At 39.8% G+C, this 18,006-nt stretch overlaps 1 protein-coding gene and 1 long non-coding RNA gene across 15 annotated transcripts in view; one reads left to right on the top strand and one right to left on the bottom strand.

Moving 5' to 3' along the window:
* Window positions 1–18,006, bottom strand: part of LOC149311718 (uncharacterized) — a 107,342-nt gene that overhangs the window by 26,470 nt on the left and 62,866 nt on the right. For all 9 annotated transcript variants that reach the window (XR_016281483.1, XR_016281479.1, XR_016281478.1 and 6 more), the window contains one exon: window positions 4,350–4,437. This is a non-coding gene — a long non-coding RNA (uncharacterized LOC149311718). The remainder of the gene's footprint in view (window positions 1–4,349; window positions 4,438–18,006) is intronic.
* Window positions 1–18,006, top strand: part of LOC149311719 (voltage-dependent L-type calcium channel subunit alpha-1C-like) — a 487,833-nt gene that overhangs the window by 413,160 nt on the left and 56,667 nt on the right. For all 6 annotated transcript variants that reach the window (XM_089527751.1, XM_089527750.1, XM_089527748.1 and 3 more), the window contains 3 exons: window positions 4,087–4,119; window positions 8,517–8,645; window positions 11,069–11,134. In XM_089527751.1, coding sequence (XP_089383877.1) covers window positions 4,087–4,119; window positions 8,517–8,645; window positions 11,069–11,134 — 228 coding nt within the window. The remainder of the gene's footprint in view (window positions 1–4,086; window positions 4,120–8,516; window positions 8,646–11,068; window positions 11,135–18,006) is intronic.

Genomic DNA, 18,006 nt, shown 5'->3' with positions numbered 1-18,006 from the left:
AAATCTGAACAGGAGGTAAGAGGAAGCAGAACTGAGGAACATAGTAATATTTGCTTGCAAAAGTTGATATTTTATCTCCCAACAAACCTTCTGTCTTGGAGTAATCAATAAAATAACACGATACCCTGAAATTTCCAATAGCTGAATTTTAAGTAATCACTCCTTAATTAATATAAACTAGGACATGTGCCTTAAATGGTATTTACAAGGTGGCGTGTTTTATTCTGGCCTGGAGCTGGCCTAGTATTCAGATTCACTGCCATCAGAGCAAGGTTAACAGAGCTTGCTAAAACTGCACAATTGCTATTTTAACTGAAGCCATCATTTATTTGCCACCAGTGAGACTATGGACTTTATTACATTCAGCTTTTAAACCACTATTAATGTTTCGAAATAGTGCCTTTGGCGATATCTATTACCTGAAACTGTCTCCATCTTGTCACTGCCTTGCCCTCCAAGTATGGTTAGAGTACATCTCATAACTGGCAGGAAAACCCATCAATAACCCCCCAAACATGCTGGTGTCTCATTAGTCGTCTGGTGTAATAAGTTCTTTGTGTAGCAGTTCTGGTATTGAGCAGTCAGGTAGTGTCAGTGTCTCCTCTTCCCCATTGCCCTCCCCCCACTATTCCCAAGCAGGCTTTTTTCCTTTTTAATTTTTTTATTATATTACATTTTTACTTTAAAAATCATATTAGCATTTATTTATTTATTTATTTATTATATTTTTATTATTATATGCTGTTTATTTATATCCCAACTTCCAAAATGAAGATGCAAAATAGCACTTGAAAAGATAGAAGTAGTGTAGATGGCTTTTTAAAAGGTTCAAATAAATTAACAGAATAAACCTAGCAATGGCTATCACCTGTTTCAAAAAAAAATTATGTGTTGCAGATTATGTATGATTTGGTATATTTGCCATTCCCACTACCACCTATGTCTCTGAAAATTCCAAAGATACAGCCAACAGGGACTCTTGCAATTGTCTGCCAATTTTTGTTGAAAACTGGGCCATGTAAAGTGTCTCTGGGGCATCCTGGAGGGAACTGAGCCCACCCTTGAAACAGCTGCTTGCCCCTGACTTAAATGTATGGCAGGTGTATACCTGTTTATAAGTGATATAACCAATCAGGAATGTGTTATGTCATTATATTGCTCTATTTTTAAAAGTAGAAAATACAGAATGTGGCAAGACAAGATATAAAGACTTATAAAAAATACACATGCAATCCTATACATGGCTACTCATAAGTAAGCTACGCTGAAGCTAATAAGACTGACTAGCAGGTATATATAGGATGTCAGGTAAAATTAGCTAAAACATCAGTAATTTTGAGCATCGATGTTAAAGATACATGAAATATCACATAGAGAAAAATAAAGAAAAATCATTAATATCAATGTTTTAATGATCTTGACACTAGAAAAAATCCTAACAGGCTCCTAAAAGCAGAATACAAAGATACAGGAAAGGGTTAATTGTTTGATACTTATGATAATGTAAGTACTAAACCTTGCCAAAATGCACCAATAACTTGTATGATACTTCAGTTTTGCATAGGTTGTTGTATGCTTGAGGCATCCAAAAGGACAAAGTCTATTTTAAATAACATTTAATACAAAGAAGTATAACCAGTCTGATTTTTCCACATAGCATGGCCACCTTATAAGACTAGGAAGAGGGAAATCACAAGGTCCTCCAGGTGCTGTTGAACTGGAAATGCAAGCAGTCCTAACCACTACAGCCAATAGTTAGAAATGTTATTAGTTGATTCCCACCCTTGTTCTATAAATTCAATAAGAACTTAAAAGTAGTTTAAAGCACAGTACATATGCTTGGTCTTTGTTAGAAACATATTGACTGAAAAGTTGTGATTATATGTTTTAAAACACTTGAAGTAACATCATTGCAAACAACAAGGTGCCATAGATGTCAGTCATGGTTTTCCTGTGTCCAATACTTTGTTAAAAGCAGTGAACAGATAGACTAATGATTAATAAGTAACTAAATGCAGTCATCAATTTGTTCTTTTCAACCCATTTCTGCACAGGATTAACATCCCATTCAGGATAAAACAAATGTTATATATAAATGTTTGTGCTGAATTTAGCACCGACTTAAGATAAACACAAACCTACAGACACAACAAATGAAATGTCTGTCTGCAAGTATGTGGACCAAAATAAAAGCCAATGGCATTTTAAAAAAATTTAGATTCATTTGCTATCATTTCCAGTTAAAAGATCACTGGGTACCAATATCTGAAAGAGTTGGCTAAGGCCTTCACAGGATCCTGAAAGGCAGAGTAGAGAGCTAGTGGATTAGGTCTATCTCAGGACTCCTTCAGACTGATCCTAAACAATGGGATTTGTCAGTGACCGTCAATAGTTGCACAACATTCTTCCTGTCTTGTCATTTTTTTCTCCTGAAATTCTAGCAGTACTACAACTTTTCATGCTCACTACCTTTGAGGGGTAGGGTTCATGTCTCAGGAATTTCCAATACAGCTCAGGATAAACAAACAAGTCTAACTCCATTGTCTCAGTTTCTCCAACTATATTTTTGGGCAGACTCACAGATTTGAAAGAAAGGGGGTGACTCACCACAAAGGTTTCCTGTTGACCTGCATTACTTCATTACATTACACTACCTGATCAAATCCTCCCCCATTTTATTGTTAAAATGCTAAAATGTTATAGTCTTATATCACTTTAGCACTGCAACTATGCTAAGAGTGAGTGAGTGAGTGAGTGAGTGAGTGAGTGAGTGCATTGGGAATAGAAAATAGAACTAATCTGCAAGATTCCAGATATAGATACTATGGGAAAGGTTTGTGGGGGAAGCATTGAATTCCTAATAGGGGATGGCAAGAGGAGGAAGAAGAACCACATCCATACCACAGCTTCGGGCTAGTCTATACATTTAAAATGCATTATCACACATGTGGCTGTCTGTCTGCTTCACATGGATTCAGATAGCTGTGCATTTTCAGCAGAGGGAGGGTGAATAGATGCAAATTTGCGGAGGAAAGTGAAGACAATTAATAGTCAATGCAAGTGTGCAAAAATGTACACCAATTTGCATAGTACACAATGTGCAGATTAGCCCTTAGCTACACCTCAGGAGGAGAAATGAGTATATGTGCAGATTAGGGGTAGCACTGAACTCTGCTACAACCAGCAACAAACAAGGGCGAAAAGCCAGTATACCTATGGCACAAGTTGGTGAAGAGTGGAAGCACTCTGCATTACAGTATATGAAATGTTGAAACAGAATACCCCAACATTTACTAGACCTATTGGGCAGTCTGGAGAGGCCCTTGCTTTATTACTTCACTCCTTTAATCTTTGTACACTATTCCTCCAAGTCTGCTTTCCAGTTTATACTTTTCTCTCTATATTGTGTGCTAATACACTAAGGCTGCAATCATATACACACTCGCCTGCAAAAACATTCCACTGAACTTAGTGAAGTTTACTTCTGAGTAAACATGATATGATTTCACTATTTTTGTTTTGAAAATCCCAGTCCTGAAAATGGGCCCAGAAGATTTAAAATATATATTATTGTAGCAGTGGTATACGGGAAGAGGGAAGGGGATTAGAGGAGGAGAAATCTGTTCCTGATACATTCTATATTACTCAAGAATAGTGTCATTAAATAAGACTGCTTTAAGTAAATTGTTCCAAGCGTGCAGTCTAAAAGGAGCATTTTTTAAAAAGTAGGGAAAAAACCAAACTGGCAACTGCCACATCTGTTTGCAGTAGATCATAAGCTTCTGCCTATACATCTATATGTTAATGGATAAAAAATCATCTCTGCCATAACTTTGGTTATGAATTTGCATTTTGCTGTATTCAGCAGGGGGATACCACCTTTTTGACAATTGGTAGAATTTGATCCATTACATTCTAGAGAATCAATAGGGTCTTTTTTATTGTGTAGTCTGGTTCCTGCCCCTCCCATTCCTTTCCTCCCCTGTTATAGTGTTTTGTTGTTCCTTGTGTTATCCAAAACATACCCTACTGGGCCTCTTCACTGGAGACTTATTACAGCTTATTTCTGTCTACCTTTCTTTAAAGCCAGCTGAACATACCCAATGCTCTTCCTCTATGGTAAGATCTAATAGAACCCCCTCCCAGCTTCTGTGACACAGTCCTTGATCTCCTAATACACTCCTTATTCTCTCTCAACCCTGACTACCCAGGTTTCTGTCTCCAAGCCTAGCCTAGTAATCTCTGCATGAAGCCACCATGTTGTCTATCCGTTTGTTGAGTCTGGTGTTCACATGAGCTGTTGATTATGCTGCACATGATCTGTATTTCTTGTGCATCCTTGAGCTTACCCTTAGTCAACTGTTGTCCTACCTTCTAATGAATTATTACCAAGAGAGAACTGGAATCCTTTTCAGATTTCTTGTTTCTTAATAAACTCTGAAATGAAATGAAAATAAACTTTCATTACTTAATAAACTCTGAAACTATTGGATTACCCTGCAAAATGAATTCAATCTACTAACAAGGCCCACATTCATATTTCTGTCACAAGGTCCACATTCATATGCAAACAGGTTTTAGAGACCAATCCCCACATTGCCCAGGGATGTAAAACACCCTTCAGACAGCTAATTTGTCTAAACTGATATTCTCCACAGCACCCCAGAGACTCCTATTCTAACTGAAGATTTTCCAATACCAGCTCATCCCAGGTTACAGTATCGCATCTCCTATGCACTTTGTTTGGTGCATTCTTTCAAATCTGCTACTAGAGCTGGGTGTGGCTGTGGGAATGCAGAGACACTTAGTGCAGGCCAAGTCTAAGAGAGTTGGCTCATTCTGAACCCGGCTAGAGGCTCACTCTTATTCATACTCCCATTGTGCAAGCCACCAATTCCGGACTTATGCCTGTGTGTCTGCCTACCTTCTGAGAAACATGTGCCTTCTACTTGACTATGGGCAGATGAAGCTTATTAATCATATCTGCATTTTAAGTTTCAAGAACCCTGTGCTATCATTGGCGCGTTACAGACTGCCCAAAACGGGCAGTCCTGCACCACTGCCGGTTGCTGCATCCGGGAACCGCAGCAGCCAAACCGCGCGGTTCCCGGGCGCAGCAACAAAGAAGCACCAAAATGGCGCTTCTTCCTGCGCCCTGGAAGAGGCGCCGCAAGGCATGAGGTGCGCACTCACGGTGCCACTTCCAGTGCGCGATGTGTGGACGCTGCACGTGCGCAACATCAAAATGGCGGCGCCCATCTGTATGCAGCGCCGCCATTTTGATGTAGTTGTTAAGTGCAAGGCGCGTCAGGAAGCACCACCCCTCGCGCGTAACAATGGCGCCCCATAGGGCCCATCCGGAATGCGCCATAGTTAATGGACTGGGCTGAATATTAGTAGAAAGCTTTTACATTTTCCAAAAGGAAAAGGAACTAAAGATATCCAATTAATCAAATGTGGAAAAGAGGCTATGTCATTTTCCACCTTATATTTACATTTCTCCCCACATAGCATGACCACTTTGTATGACTAGTAAGAGGGAAAGCACAAGGTCCTCCAGATGCTGTTGAACTGGGATTGTAAGCAGCCAATGGTTAGGAATACCATTTGTTGCACTCCAACAACATTCTGCTTTTGACTTCCTGCTGTATGACTGCAAATGGTAGTAATTCTCTAGACACAGCAACACAGGGACTATACAGCCTTATACATGTGGATGCGAAATAATGTTGTACTGTATGGTCTTAATCCTGAAATACTTCAGGGTTTAATAGTTTTACTATGATGTGAATATACCTGCTATTAGAGGGAGAAGTTTACTGATGCTGAAGAAAATGGAATCCACACTGCCCATTTTCTTCCCAAATTCAATGGCCTGGGCTGGGTTTTTATATTTTGCAAGTCAGGTTGAGAAAAATTAACCATCAGAATCACCTAGGGCGCTGGGCACATAACACCGGATGGATCATACAAGTCCCTTGGGATCCCAGTTTAATTATCTCCCCTTGAACAGCAAGCATTTCCTTAGCCACTGTAACACAGCAAAAGTGTATTTTGCAAAAGAACCTACAGAACATATTGAAAAGGTCAAAGCCAACCGTCAGGTTCTATAAACCTACTGTAATATAGATCTGCACTGTAATATAGATCTAACAGACCTGAAAGGGAAGCAAAAAAAAATGGATTCTAAGCATGGATGTTTGTATGAATTCTTTAAATTATATAAATAAAAATAAGGGGGAAATATATATGTTCTGTGATCTCATCTCACAAAATATGTATGAGCTGCAAATGCTAATTCTGAGCTCTTAACAGGAAATCAAAGGGTCTGTTCTCTCCTGGTATACACAGTGGTGAGTAGCTAAGATTAGTGTGTGTGTGTGCTGTGTGTCTGTCGAGTGATCTGCACTGTTTCCTGGTTGGGTACCTCTTCATTATTTAATGCCAATCTCTTAGGTTTTGCAACAATGACGAAGGAAGTGTTAATTTTCTCCCATGGCATCTAGCTATTTTTCTACAGCATATCTCATCGAACAACTGAGCAATATTTTAGGACACTAGAACTCTGGATCTTTGCTGGTCTCCCTTAGCATGATTTGACAGATTAATTTTCCTGTGGCCTGGTTCACAAGAAGTATTCTCACACAAACCAAGGCAAACTAGCTGATTCCACTCAGTTCAGGAAATGCTTGGTCTGGCATGAGTGCAGCACAAGGAATGCTCATACTAGTCACAGGTCCCATAGGGAATTTGATAGGAGACTAGGATACTAAAGGACAAAGCTGAAGTACAGCAGAAGCCAGATTGGGGGGATGGGTTCTACTTTAAACTCCAGGGAATAACTGAACAGTAGCAGGCAGGCCAAAATAACTGTTCCTTCAAGGCAATGCACAGAGTGTGGGAAGTACCCAGGGGTCATGGGAAATATAACCAAGGAGAGTTAGAATGAGTGAGCATGTAATACAAAGCTATAAAAACAGAAGAAGTGGTGAGGCTGTCAGATCCTGGATCCTTCTTGACTGGCTTTCTTCCTTTTTGTTTTATTTATTTATTTGTTTGTTTGTTTATTTGTTTATTTCAACAGTACAGGCTTTATTGAAAGTGATCCACCTTTCAAATACAAGCTCTGGAACTGCTGTCCTTCATTAGACAGTGCTGATTAATTATATCACAGATAAGCTAATGCTATTGTTACACACACGTGACTTCATGCATCTACTATCATGGGTATTAGCCATTAAGTCACCCACCTCAACTTACACTAATTGCTTATTCCTATTTTGTTATGCCATGAGCTGCCTTGGGTCCCATGTTGGAGAAAGGTGGAATACAAATTTAAAAAGTAAATAAATTGTATTCCTTACAGCTGAGGACTGATGTCTACTTTGTGGCGAGCCTTCTCTTACCACTTCTGCCATAAGTTTTCAATTACTAACAAAGTAAAATAGTTCTATATGTACTGTTTCTGCTGAACCTTAACAGCTGGGTTTCATTTAGCCGGACACTCAGCTCCAAGATCTCAAAACTTGGGACCACATAATAAAAAAAAAAAATCTTGAAATGGGGTAGTCATGAGACTCCCATTCTGGATGAGCAAGGTTTTTTTTCTCCTCACAAAGACATCTGTCTGTTGGCCAAAACTGTTTCCAAAAAAACCCCAAATAAATGGTCTTTGAATAGCCCTTATTCTTTTTCCTGGCCAAATAGTATGTTTATAAGAAGAAAAGGACATGGTTATGTATGTACCCACTGACATTAATCAGCGAGCTGAACATAGACTGTTCAGTTGATGATTTGGGACATGGATACATTCAAGTCAGTTATACATTCAAGCCAGACCATTAGGGTTGCAGATAGCTGCAATCAATCACCAGTCATTCTACTATGAGACAGTGTCTATACAGGGTCCTCCTGTGCCAGGCCATGTTTGCTATCAGAGGCTGTAACAGTGCTCTGTCCTGTCTTCCTGCTGCACAACCTGTCCAAGAGGTGACTAAGAGATGTGAGCAGCTCAGGCCAGATAAAGGGGATTTCATGTTGTAAACACTCATGCCTGTATAAAACTGACTTTACATAATTAACTTAAGTGCATTGTAGAGTAGATTTCCAAACTTAGAAATGCCAAACTAAAATAGTTTCCTTGTGCTTCACTGTCAGTTAAGACATCTCAGGTATAGGAGTAGGACAAGTAGAGTCTCACATTGCCTGCAAAATTCTCAACAAATTTCTTGATAAAGTTAGGAGCACTGAGATTTTGTGTTATGCCATTGAAGAATAAAGAACTGAGGAGAGGAATGAGGAAAGAAAAAATATCTTAACTTTGTAGTCCTAGAAGACAATCAGATAAGATCAGCATTCTTCTGTCAGAACTTCAGGGGTTAGTGGAAGAATAGATGTCTGTAAGTCACGGGAACAGTGCAGTGAGCTCTTCCTGTGAAGTAGCATTTTCTGTGGCCCAGAATCTGTGTTCTTCATCTGCTGTTGTAATTACTGCCCTCTGTGCCAATGGGTTCCAGAACGCAGAGGAAAACTCTCGCATCTCAATCACGTTTTTCCGACTCTTCCGTGTGATGCGTCTGGTGAAGCTCTTGAGCCGAGGGGAGGGCATCCGCACGCTGCTGTGGACCTTCATCAAATCTTTCCAGGTACTCCTTCATTCCTCTTTATTTGGCTTTGCCTTGGGACACTGGTGAAACTTGTGTCACCATCACTCCCTGTTTAGTATTACACATTTTTATAGGGATCAGCAGTGATCCTCAAATAGCCTCATCCTAGAGAGCTGGTTTCCATATGAGGGATAGGGTGGATGGGATGAACCCAAACTTAGATTAATGGACAGTTGGCTTTGCAAAACAGATGTTCTGATTTCTAAGATTTGTAAACTCCTCTTGATCAAGAGTTGGAAATTAGCATTGGAGATGATCTAATAAATACGTTAAAAAATAAAAATGAGTTAAAAGACATTTCATAAATAACGTTTTATATTAAAGATGATATATTTCTTTTTCTTCAGGTCAGTTTCTTGATGAACACTCTCTTATTGCACTAAGGAATTACGCACATATGGCCTAATAAAAGTTAGATTCTGTCCACAAAGGGTAAAGGTCCAACCAATCATGAATGCCTTCAGCATAAGAAGACACAGCTACTTTGCAGACACTAGCCCTAAATCCATGCAGATGGTCAAAAGACCATCTGGGATCACAGCATGACCAAAGCAGACATGCCTCATAGGTGGCAAACACACCAAAGGAAAGAGGTTCATCTGCTCTTTTTAAAGAATGCCATTTTATTTTTATTTTTTAAATAAATTTACAGCCCTCAAGGTCATGACCCCATAGTCCTGTTCTACAGCAAACTATCTTTAGCCAAATCTGACCTGTTGACCTTATCTTTTTAAAAAATATACCAAATCTAAATTTTCTCCTCTTTCCATTTTTTTTTCTTTTTGTCCTCTGGCCTCTCACTGTCATTGGCAGTTCCATCTTTCATTATTCTTTATGAAGTGTGTATATGTTTTTATGATATGTACGTACATACATACACACAGAGTCACATGCACTATCGTAAAGAAACAAAATAGCTGTAAGTGGGGAGTCAGCTGTCCAGGAGAATAGAAAATGCACCCTTAGAGGTGATTCGGACAATCATAACACAAGTCTTCATGATTTCTGTAGTCAGTAAAAATAAAACATTAGTATACCTGATTGTTTTAAAAACTGGAAATAATTTCCCATTGGCTCCATAATTCATTAGATTGCTGTAACAATACAATTCTCCTTTGTGCGATTCTGCACATATTAGTGACCCTAAATAAATAATTAACACAACATTTCTTAGTCACGTATCCTCACCAATTCATCATCACTTATTGGGTAAAGTAAGATATCCAATATAAATTCATAAGTTACATTGAAAAGAATAGGTGACCTTGTTTCAAAGTATTTTGTGTCCTTAATCCTTCACAAAATAGACTTTAAAATTGTGTATCCCTAATTTCAAAACATTTAACCCTAATATCTGCTAACAAATAAAATGTTAGGAAATATACCATGCCTCAAAGCAAATGGTAGGCAAACTTAATTTTTAAGTAGGAAAAAGCAGATAATGCTGATAAAGTTTCAATGTAACTGTTTTTGCACTCAGAAATGCTGAAATCAGAGATATAGCAAGAAGATGTATATATGTTTTCATATTAGCTAGCCAGATAAGCACATACTGGACATTTTCTAATGCTTACCTATACAGAGAAAAAGTAATTCCGTAAGATACTATCCACAGCAAGTAGCACTTCACGTATTTTCGGACAGAAATATTAGTATTAATGACAGAAAAACAAACTTGCAAAACAAGACTTAATGATGAGATAATTGGGGTAGTATGGTTTTGTGTGATAGTAGCAGGATTTATGTGGCAAAGTCAAAGATGGATAAGTAGAGGCACCTAGTGGAAAAAATAATACATTACACAAAACCTTGCTTTTTCTCATAGTGACTGCTTTGGACAAAGCATTTTTTTTAATAAAGGTGCACAAGTGCCCTCATATTTCCATTTTTGATAAGTTGTAATGTTCAAAAATAAAACTGCACACTTCTGGGGTGAAGTGAGATGTATACAGTTAATCTTCCTATGGAATTGATATGAGAAGATGGACTATTAATTACATTTTATCAATCTTCCTCTCTCCCAATTGTTCCTTAAAACAATCCTTTTAAGTATGTTATGATACAGTCAGTGGCAAACCCAAAGATACCCAATTCTCTTCATGTGTGAGTGGGGATTTGACCTTAAGTCTTCCTACGGTGAATCCAGTATTCTAAAAGCTATACCATAGTGGCTATACAAGGAAGTGCAAGATCCCTTTTTTGATATGGCAACACATGATTGAAAACTTAAGTATAAATGCATTCATGTGTTTTATTGTACAACTATATAAATAGACAAAGCTTCTCTTGCCCCCCCCCATCTCTTCCCCTCAGGTTTTTTCATTAACATAGGGACTTAGGGCAATATTCCAAATTCCTGCAAGCCAAGCTGTAATATGATCTGTCTTTCTGTTTTTCTTCAGGCTCTCCCTTATGTGGCTCTTTTGATAGTGATGCTGTTTTTTATCTACGCTGTTATTGGAATGCAGGTAGGTGTCTTCCCAAGATGAATGTTTGTTCATCCAAATGTATCTGTAACGAAACTAGTAGGAAAAATATTTTCACTTCAGGACAAGCTACACAAAAATAAAGTGTGAGTAAAGAATCCTGAGAGACTCATAAGCCAGGGAGTTGAAAAGGAGTTTCCCAGAACCACCTTTTGAATTTGCCCCTCCAGAACGGAATGGAGTCACTGCAAAACAATGCCTCCAAGGTCATCTCAGAGAGGCAGCCCAGAAGGATGCCATGGTCAATATTATCAAATGCCACTGAGAGGTCCAGCAGAACAAACAGATTTATAGCCCCCTGTCCAGTTCCTGACAAAGGTAATCCAGCAAGGTGACCAAACCTGGCTCTGTCCCGTAACTTGAAGCCAGCTTGAAATGCATCAAGATAGTTAGTCTCATCCAGAAACCTCTGGAGTTGGGAAGCCACCACATGCTCCAGTACTTTGCCCCAAAAATGGGGTATTGGAGAATAACCAATAATTATAGTTTGGAGTCCAAGGAGGACTTTTTTAACAAGGGCCTTACAACTGCCTACTTTAGACGGCATTATGGCAGGGATGCAGAAATCAGATTCGACAACCATGGATCACCAAAGCAGTGCTAAAGCATTAATGAGGAGAGCATGTGATAAAGACTGACACAAAACCAGTATGCTTCTGTTATTAAACTAGTGTGATTGTAGTGAGACAGCAAGCAAGTGTGATAAAGTCCTAATTCTCAAAGGTACTACAAGATCCATTTGCATACTAAGATGTAAAACAATGGGCCTGAACAGACAGGCCAAAATAAAGCTGCTTCAGGTCACTTTGGAGTATGCTGTTTAAATGACGCACACATCTTAAGAGGCCAGAAGCTATGCCAAAGCTGTGCTCCAGACCTTAGGACTGGAGCATGGCTTTGGCGTGGCTTCTGGCCTCTTAGGATGCATGCAGCATTTAAACAGCATACCTCCAATGTGACCCAAAGCAGCTTTATTTTGACCTGTCTGTATGGGCCCAGTAGCTATCATTAAAAATCTGAAGTATTGTCAGGTGGAAGATAAAGTGAGTTTGTTTTCTACTGCTCCAGAGGACAGAACCTGAACCAATGAATTAAAATTACAAGAAAGGAAATTTCAGCTGTAAATTAGGGTGAACCTCCAGAATGTAGGAGTGTATAACATTGCAATAGACTACCTCGAAATGTTTTAGCTATGGATTATTGCTGAGAAATACAGTTTAACTATATGGCTCTTGGGGTCACTGCCAATTCTATGAGTCAATGTTGTCTTCCCCAGACCTTAATAGGATCTATTGCTCATTTAAACCTGTTCATATTCATCAGAATGATGCTGGCATGTGAAAAAGACAGAAATTACAGAGATCCCTTTAATATATATCAGAGAGAAGTATCTGATTCATATGTAGTATACGTATAACTATCCCAGATGAGTGAACACTTTGCCTCATTCCCTACAGACAATGTTTTAACTGATTATAAAATATTAGAAAATCATGAACATTCCAAAGGTAAATACTATGTCTTTAAAAACATATTTTAATAATTTCCAAATTCTTGCCTTAATCCATATTTTCTTTTTGTCACAAACCTTATTCAAGCATTATGTTTTGTAGTTAAACATAAAGGATGTGGAGTGATTAGTCCCACACTCTTTCTTGATATTGTCCACATGTGGACCATAGTGTAAAGAAGACAATTTCTTCTGCATGTGAAGATTTTTCATATTATTGAAAATTCCTGACTTTTCAGTTTTTCCAGTCACTTGGAATCTGTCATATACATACATCATATGTTAAATTACTATATAACATAAAACCTGAGTAGGGCTATAATGAAAAAGGATTGAGGAAGTTTGGAACAACTTTGGGCCTGAACAGACAGGTCAAAATAAAGCTGCTTCAGGTCACTTTGGAGGTATGCTGTTTAAATGACACATCTGAAGAGGCCAGAAGCTGCACCAAAGCTTCACTCCAATCCTTAGGACTGGAATGTGGCTTTGGCGCAGCTTCTGTCCCCTTAGGACACATGCGTCATTTAAAAAGCATACCTTCAAAGTGACCCGAAGCAGCTTTATTTTGGCTTGTCTGTTCAGGCTCTTTGTCTCTAACAAAGTGCCATAATATTTTTATTACTATATCCGTTTTCCTCCTGCTTAGCTATATGAAGTCTCACATTCCTAGTTTCTCAAGTATGGATGGGCATGTAGGGTTTTGCCAAATTTAAGATATCCTTCACAGTGCAAGAAGTCACATGAGTTGTCTGAACTACAGGATGCAGGATGTTTTTTAAAAATATCCTTGTCAGATTTGTGTTGAGTCATTTATTTTTTATGTACTAGGACTGACAATAACATAAGAGTTTCCCATTTAAAAGAAGATGGAGAAGAATCCATCTTAACTGTCTTCTGTGATAAAAGGCATCACAGTTAAGCTTCACCAACTTATGTGACCAAGTGGAAAAAAAGAAATTGAAGATGATAGATGAAGTTGCCTGGGTAAAAGCTCAACACATGAGCTTAGAGGAGGAATCTCACATTTTCTGTATTGTAACTATTTCTATATGCTGTGATTTGCAAATCAGTAAGATACAAGTGTGGTGCAGTGGCTTGAGTGTTGAACTAGGACAACTGGGAGATCAGGGTTCAAATTCTTGCTTGGCCATGGAAACCTGCCATGTGACCTTGGGCAAGTCACACACTCTCAGAGGAAGGGAATGGCAAGCTCCCTTTGAACAGATTCTACCCCCCCCCAAAAAAAAAAAAAAGCTTAGGGTTTCTGGAAGTCAGAAATGACTTGAAGGCACGTGACAACAACAAAATGCAATGATCATTTAAACTTAACCATTGCCCATAATTTTCTCTGTTTTTTTAAAATTTAAAAGAAGTGAAATGATCTCAGGAAACAAAACTATGGTCTTCTCAAGAGTATTTAAACTGTCTTCATATAATGGTAACTCCCAGCGCATCCTTAGAGTAGATGTGACTGTTATTACTAACTAGAGGAGCATGAGTCTGGTGAATTCCAGAAAGATACTAAGGCACGTTACAGACCGCCTAAAAGCGGCGGTCTGACGGCGGTGTCGGTTGCTCCGCGAGGGAGCCGCAGTGGCCAAACCACGCGGCTCCCTCGCGGAGCAAAAAGAAGCCCCAAAATGGTGCTTTTTTGCACCCCGGATGTGACGCGCAAAGCGCTAGTCATGCACTCGCAGCATCACATCCGGGACGCGACGTGCAGATGCTATGTGTCCACTACGTCAAGATGGCGACAACCGTGTGGAACGGGCACCACCATTTTGTACGTACCCAGTACGTACTAGAGTTAAGGGCGTCAGGAAGTGATGCCCCTTCCTAACCCTAGTACATCCTGGGGACGTACTATACGCCCATCTGGAACGGGCCTTTGACAAGAAACTTTTAAGAACTTCCTTTTCAAATCCATTTTTCTGCTCTGCAGCTTTTGGTGGCCAAATGTCTAGATCTATGCTTTTTAACATGCTGGTGAGCTGCTGGTGAGGCAGGCTTATCTCCTGTCCTCTTTCCTCTCTATTTTGCTGTTCCCACTTGCTTAATTAGGGAATCTGGAGGCAGCTACTGTTCATCTTACCTCCGCATGCACAGACAGTTACAGTAGAATCAGATAGACTAGAATCCCATTCTTTCTGAACTTAAGCTTTATGACATTGTTTACTGCAGACACGCTGCTGCAACCTGACATCAAAAGTCTTTGTTTCTCCAGACTTTTTTTACATCTCTGTGCTGATGCTGCTAAAAACATTTTTTAGCTAGATAGAGGACAAGGAGGAAAAGTTGAGGGCTGGGTAGAGGTTAAAAGATTTTGTAAAATTGAGTTTCTTTGTCAGAGGCTTGGTTAACTGACATATTCCATAAAAGGGATGTAGGAGTGCCAGCTGATCTCTCATGAGAGTCTCTCCCCTCCCCCAACCCCAATACACCTGGTAACAACCAATGACTAACCTTGCACAGGAAATCAACATCTGCCTCCCCCTTTCAAATGCAATACAGGAGATTTGCACAATAAAAGGAAAGATTTGCTGCTCTCCCTAAAGAATGCAGAGGTCAGGACAGAGAAAGAATAACCAATTCCACCTGCAGCTCTATCTCAGGTAGCCAAAATTCAAAGCTTCAAATGGCTTCCTGCAGAGTTGTCCCAAGATGCGTTCCATATTCCACCTCGGCATGGGGCCCAACACCAGAGGATGGAGGATCTTGTAGCCCTTCAGGAATCTCTTCACAAGATCAAGGAAACAGGAAGGTTTTCCAAAGAGCTGGTAGTTCACAGAAATTGCAATGAGGTAATGCTGAATCAAAGACAGGGATAAGCCCTTGGTCAACAGAGGGAGCAGAAAGTCCAGCACATGGCCAATATTGGCCTCAGAAGGAGAAGACAAAGAGGCTCCAAGAAGTTTTGAAACTTCTTCCACCTATAGGAGTACAAGCACTTGTTGGAAAATTGATGAAAAGTTACAATAATATCCCTGGCATCAATGGCCAAGGAAGCTATTGAGCAATCCTGGCTAAAAACAAAATCCAGAATGCTGGCCAGAAACAAAAGGGGATACCTCCAAGTTGATACTGCAGCATTTTGAGCAATCTAGTGATTTTTTTAATGACTTGTTGCTATTGATGAAATATTGTCATATTACTAAAATCCAGAGACCAAACAACAGTCCTTGTAGGGGCAGCACTTGGGTTCTCCAAAATTGACAGGGATTTTTTGGTGAAAGTCTCGACTCAAAATGTAGAAGTAGGCACCCTTCAAGTCCAGGGTGGTGCACTAATGTTTGCCCTCTTGCATAAAAAGGAGAGTAGAGCTGAGAGTCACCATTGTGAACCATCATGGATGGATGTAGTGATTGATGTCTCTGAAGTCTAGAATGGGAAACAGATCCCAGTCCTTCTTGGTTGCAGGGACGTACAGGGAGAAGATTCCCCAATGAAACTGGGAAGGAGGAATGGGATTGATAGCATGTTTTTGCAAGAGAGTGTCCACCTCCTGTAGAAGCATGGTAGAAAGAGGTGTAGTATGAAGGATGCCTGTGGGAGGATACTTCCAGAACTCAGTGGCATAGCCTTCTTGAACAATGTTGAGAACCCAGAAGTCTGAGGTCAAGCAGGTCAAATTAGGGTGGAATTTGTCAAGTCAGTCATGAAAGAGAGGAATATGCATTGGTGACAACATCTAGGGTTCCATGAAAAGATGGCATTGGCACTGGTGGTAAAGCAGTCATTAAACTGTTGTCCTGTGGGGAGTCAAAGGCAACATTTGGAAGTATCTCCTTGATGCTTCTTGGAGTATCCAGTCTTGAACTCAGGCCCAGAAGAGGTTGATTTCTACATAGCAGAAGACAGTGAAAAGGCACATCTATGCCAAGCTCAAGATGGGGTATAGGTCCTCTTCAAGGCCTTGCCATTTCTACTCCAGGAAGATTTAGACTTCGAACTGGACTAATAATAATAATAATAATAATAATAAATAAATAAATAAATTTTATTTTTACCCCGCCTTTCCATAGTTATGATCAAGGCGGCTTACAAAATTTAAAACATTACAATACAAGATAAAAATTCAATATAAAAGTTAAAAGCATTACTACAAGGAACAGGAACAGGAAATCAATAAAATACATATGTGAAGGGCAAAGAGAAAGAGAGATTAATTTATAATGGTCCGGGGTCGAAAGGGGAGGGGGGGAAAGGCAGGAAAATAAACAATTTAACTAAGGTGGGAAGGCCAGCCGAAATAGACACGTTTTCAGATTTTTCTTGAAAATATCTAGTGAGGCGGCGGAGCGAAGCTCTACGGGGAGCTTGTTCCAAAGTGAAGGGGCAGCGATGGCAAAAGCCCTCTGTGAGGTCCGTGCAAAGTTTGACCTAGGGACCTCCAACAAATTTGTCCCGGATGTTCTGAGTGTGCGGGGCGGATTATATGGGGAGAGACGGTCCTCCAAGTACCCTGGGCCCAAGCCATTTAGGGCTTTATAGGTCAAAACCAACACCTTGTATTGAGCTCGGAAGCGAATAGGCAGCCAGTGAAGGTCTTTTAAAATAGGTGTTATATGGTCCGACCTGGAGCTACCAGCGACCAGTCTAGCTGCCATATTCTGCACCATTTGCAGCTTCCGGGTTTGGTACAAGGGTTGCCCCATGTAGAGCGCATTGCAGAAATCTAATCGAGAGGTTACCAAAGCATGTACAACAGATTCAAGGTCCCTAGACTAGACTAGATTGAATCCATACTTCTTGATGGTGGAGCACATCTTCTGCGTATGCTCCATATTCTCATCTGTTGCAGCATTGAACAGACCCCCACATAAAAGGGCAGGATTCTAATCACCAATCATGCTTGCTTTGAGAACCCTGAAGCCAGAAGCCAAGCATACTTTCAGAGGACCATGGTGCCAGCCATAGCTTTACCACCACAATCGCCTATGTGGCGAGAGGTCATTATCTGTTGTCCAGCCAATTTATGAGCTTCAGCTTGGATCAATGAAGCTACTCTTCAATCTTTGTCATCCAACCTATTGAGAAAGAGAGTTAGTTTCTTCCAAAGTAGCTGGGGGTACATAATTCAAGGTTTTGCAGGTGAGGTAATTTGAAGTGTTACAGATGAGAGCAGCAGAACTTTCTTCCCAGCAAATTCAACATATTACCCTCTTTATTGACTGGCATCAAGTACATTCTTTTAGCTGCCAAGGATTGAATTGCATCTATGATAACTGAATTCGGCTTTGGATATTGATCAAGCCAAGCTTTATCAGAGTCCTGAATCCTATACAGGGTTTCAATTTTGCTAGATGTTGAAGGTATCAAGGAATGAATTGTCCAGGATTTATGA

Source organism: Sceloporus occidentalis, unplaced genomic scaffold (assembly GCF_023333645.1).
Source record: "Sceloporus occidentalis isolate IW3139 unplaced genomic scaffold, rSceOcc1.0.p SCAF_5, whole genome shotgun sequence".
NCBI lineage: Eukaryota > Metazoa > Chordata > Lepidosauria > Squamata > Phrynosomatidae > Sceloporus > Sceloporus occidentalis.
This window is presented reverse-complemented; position numbering and strand designations above follow the sequence as displayed.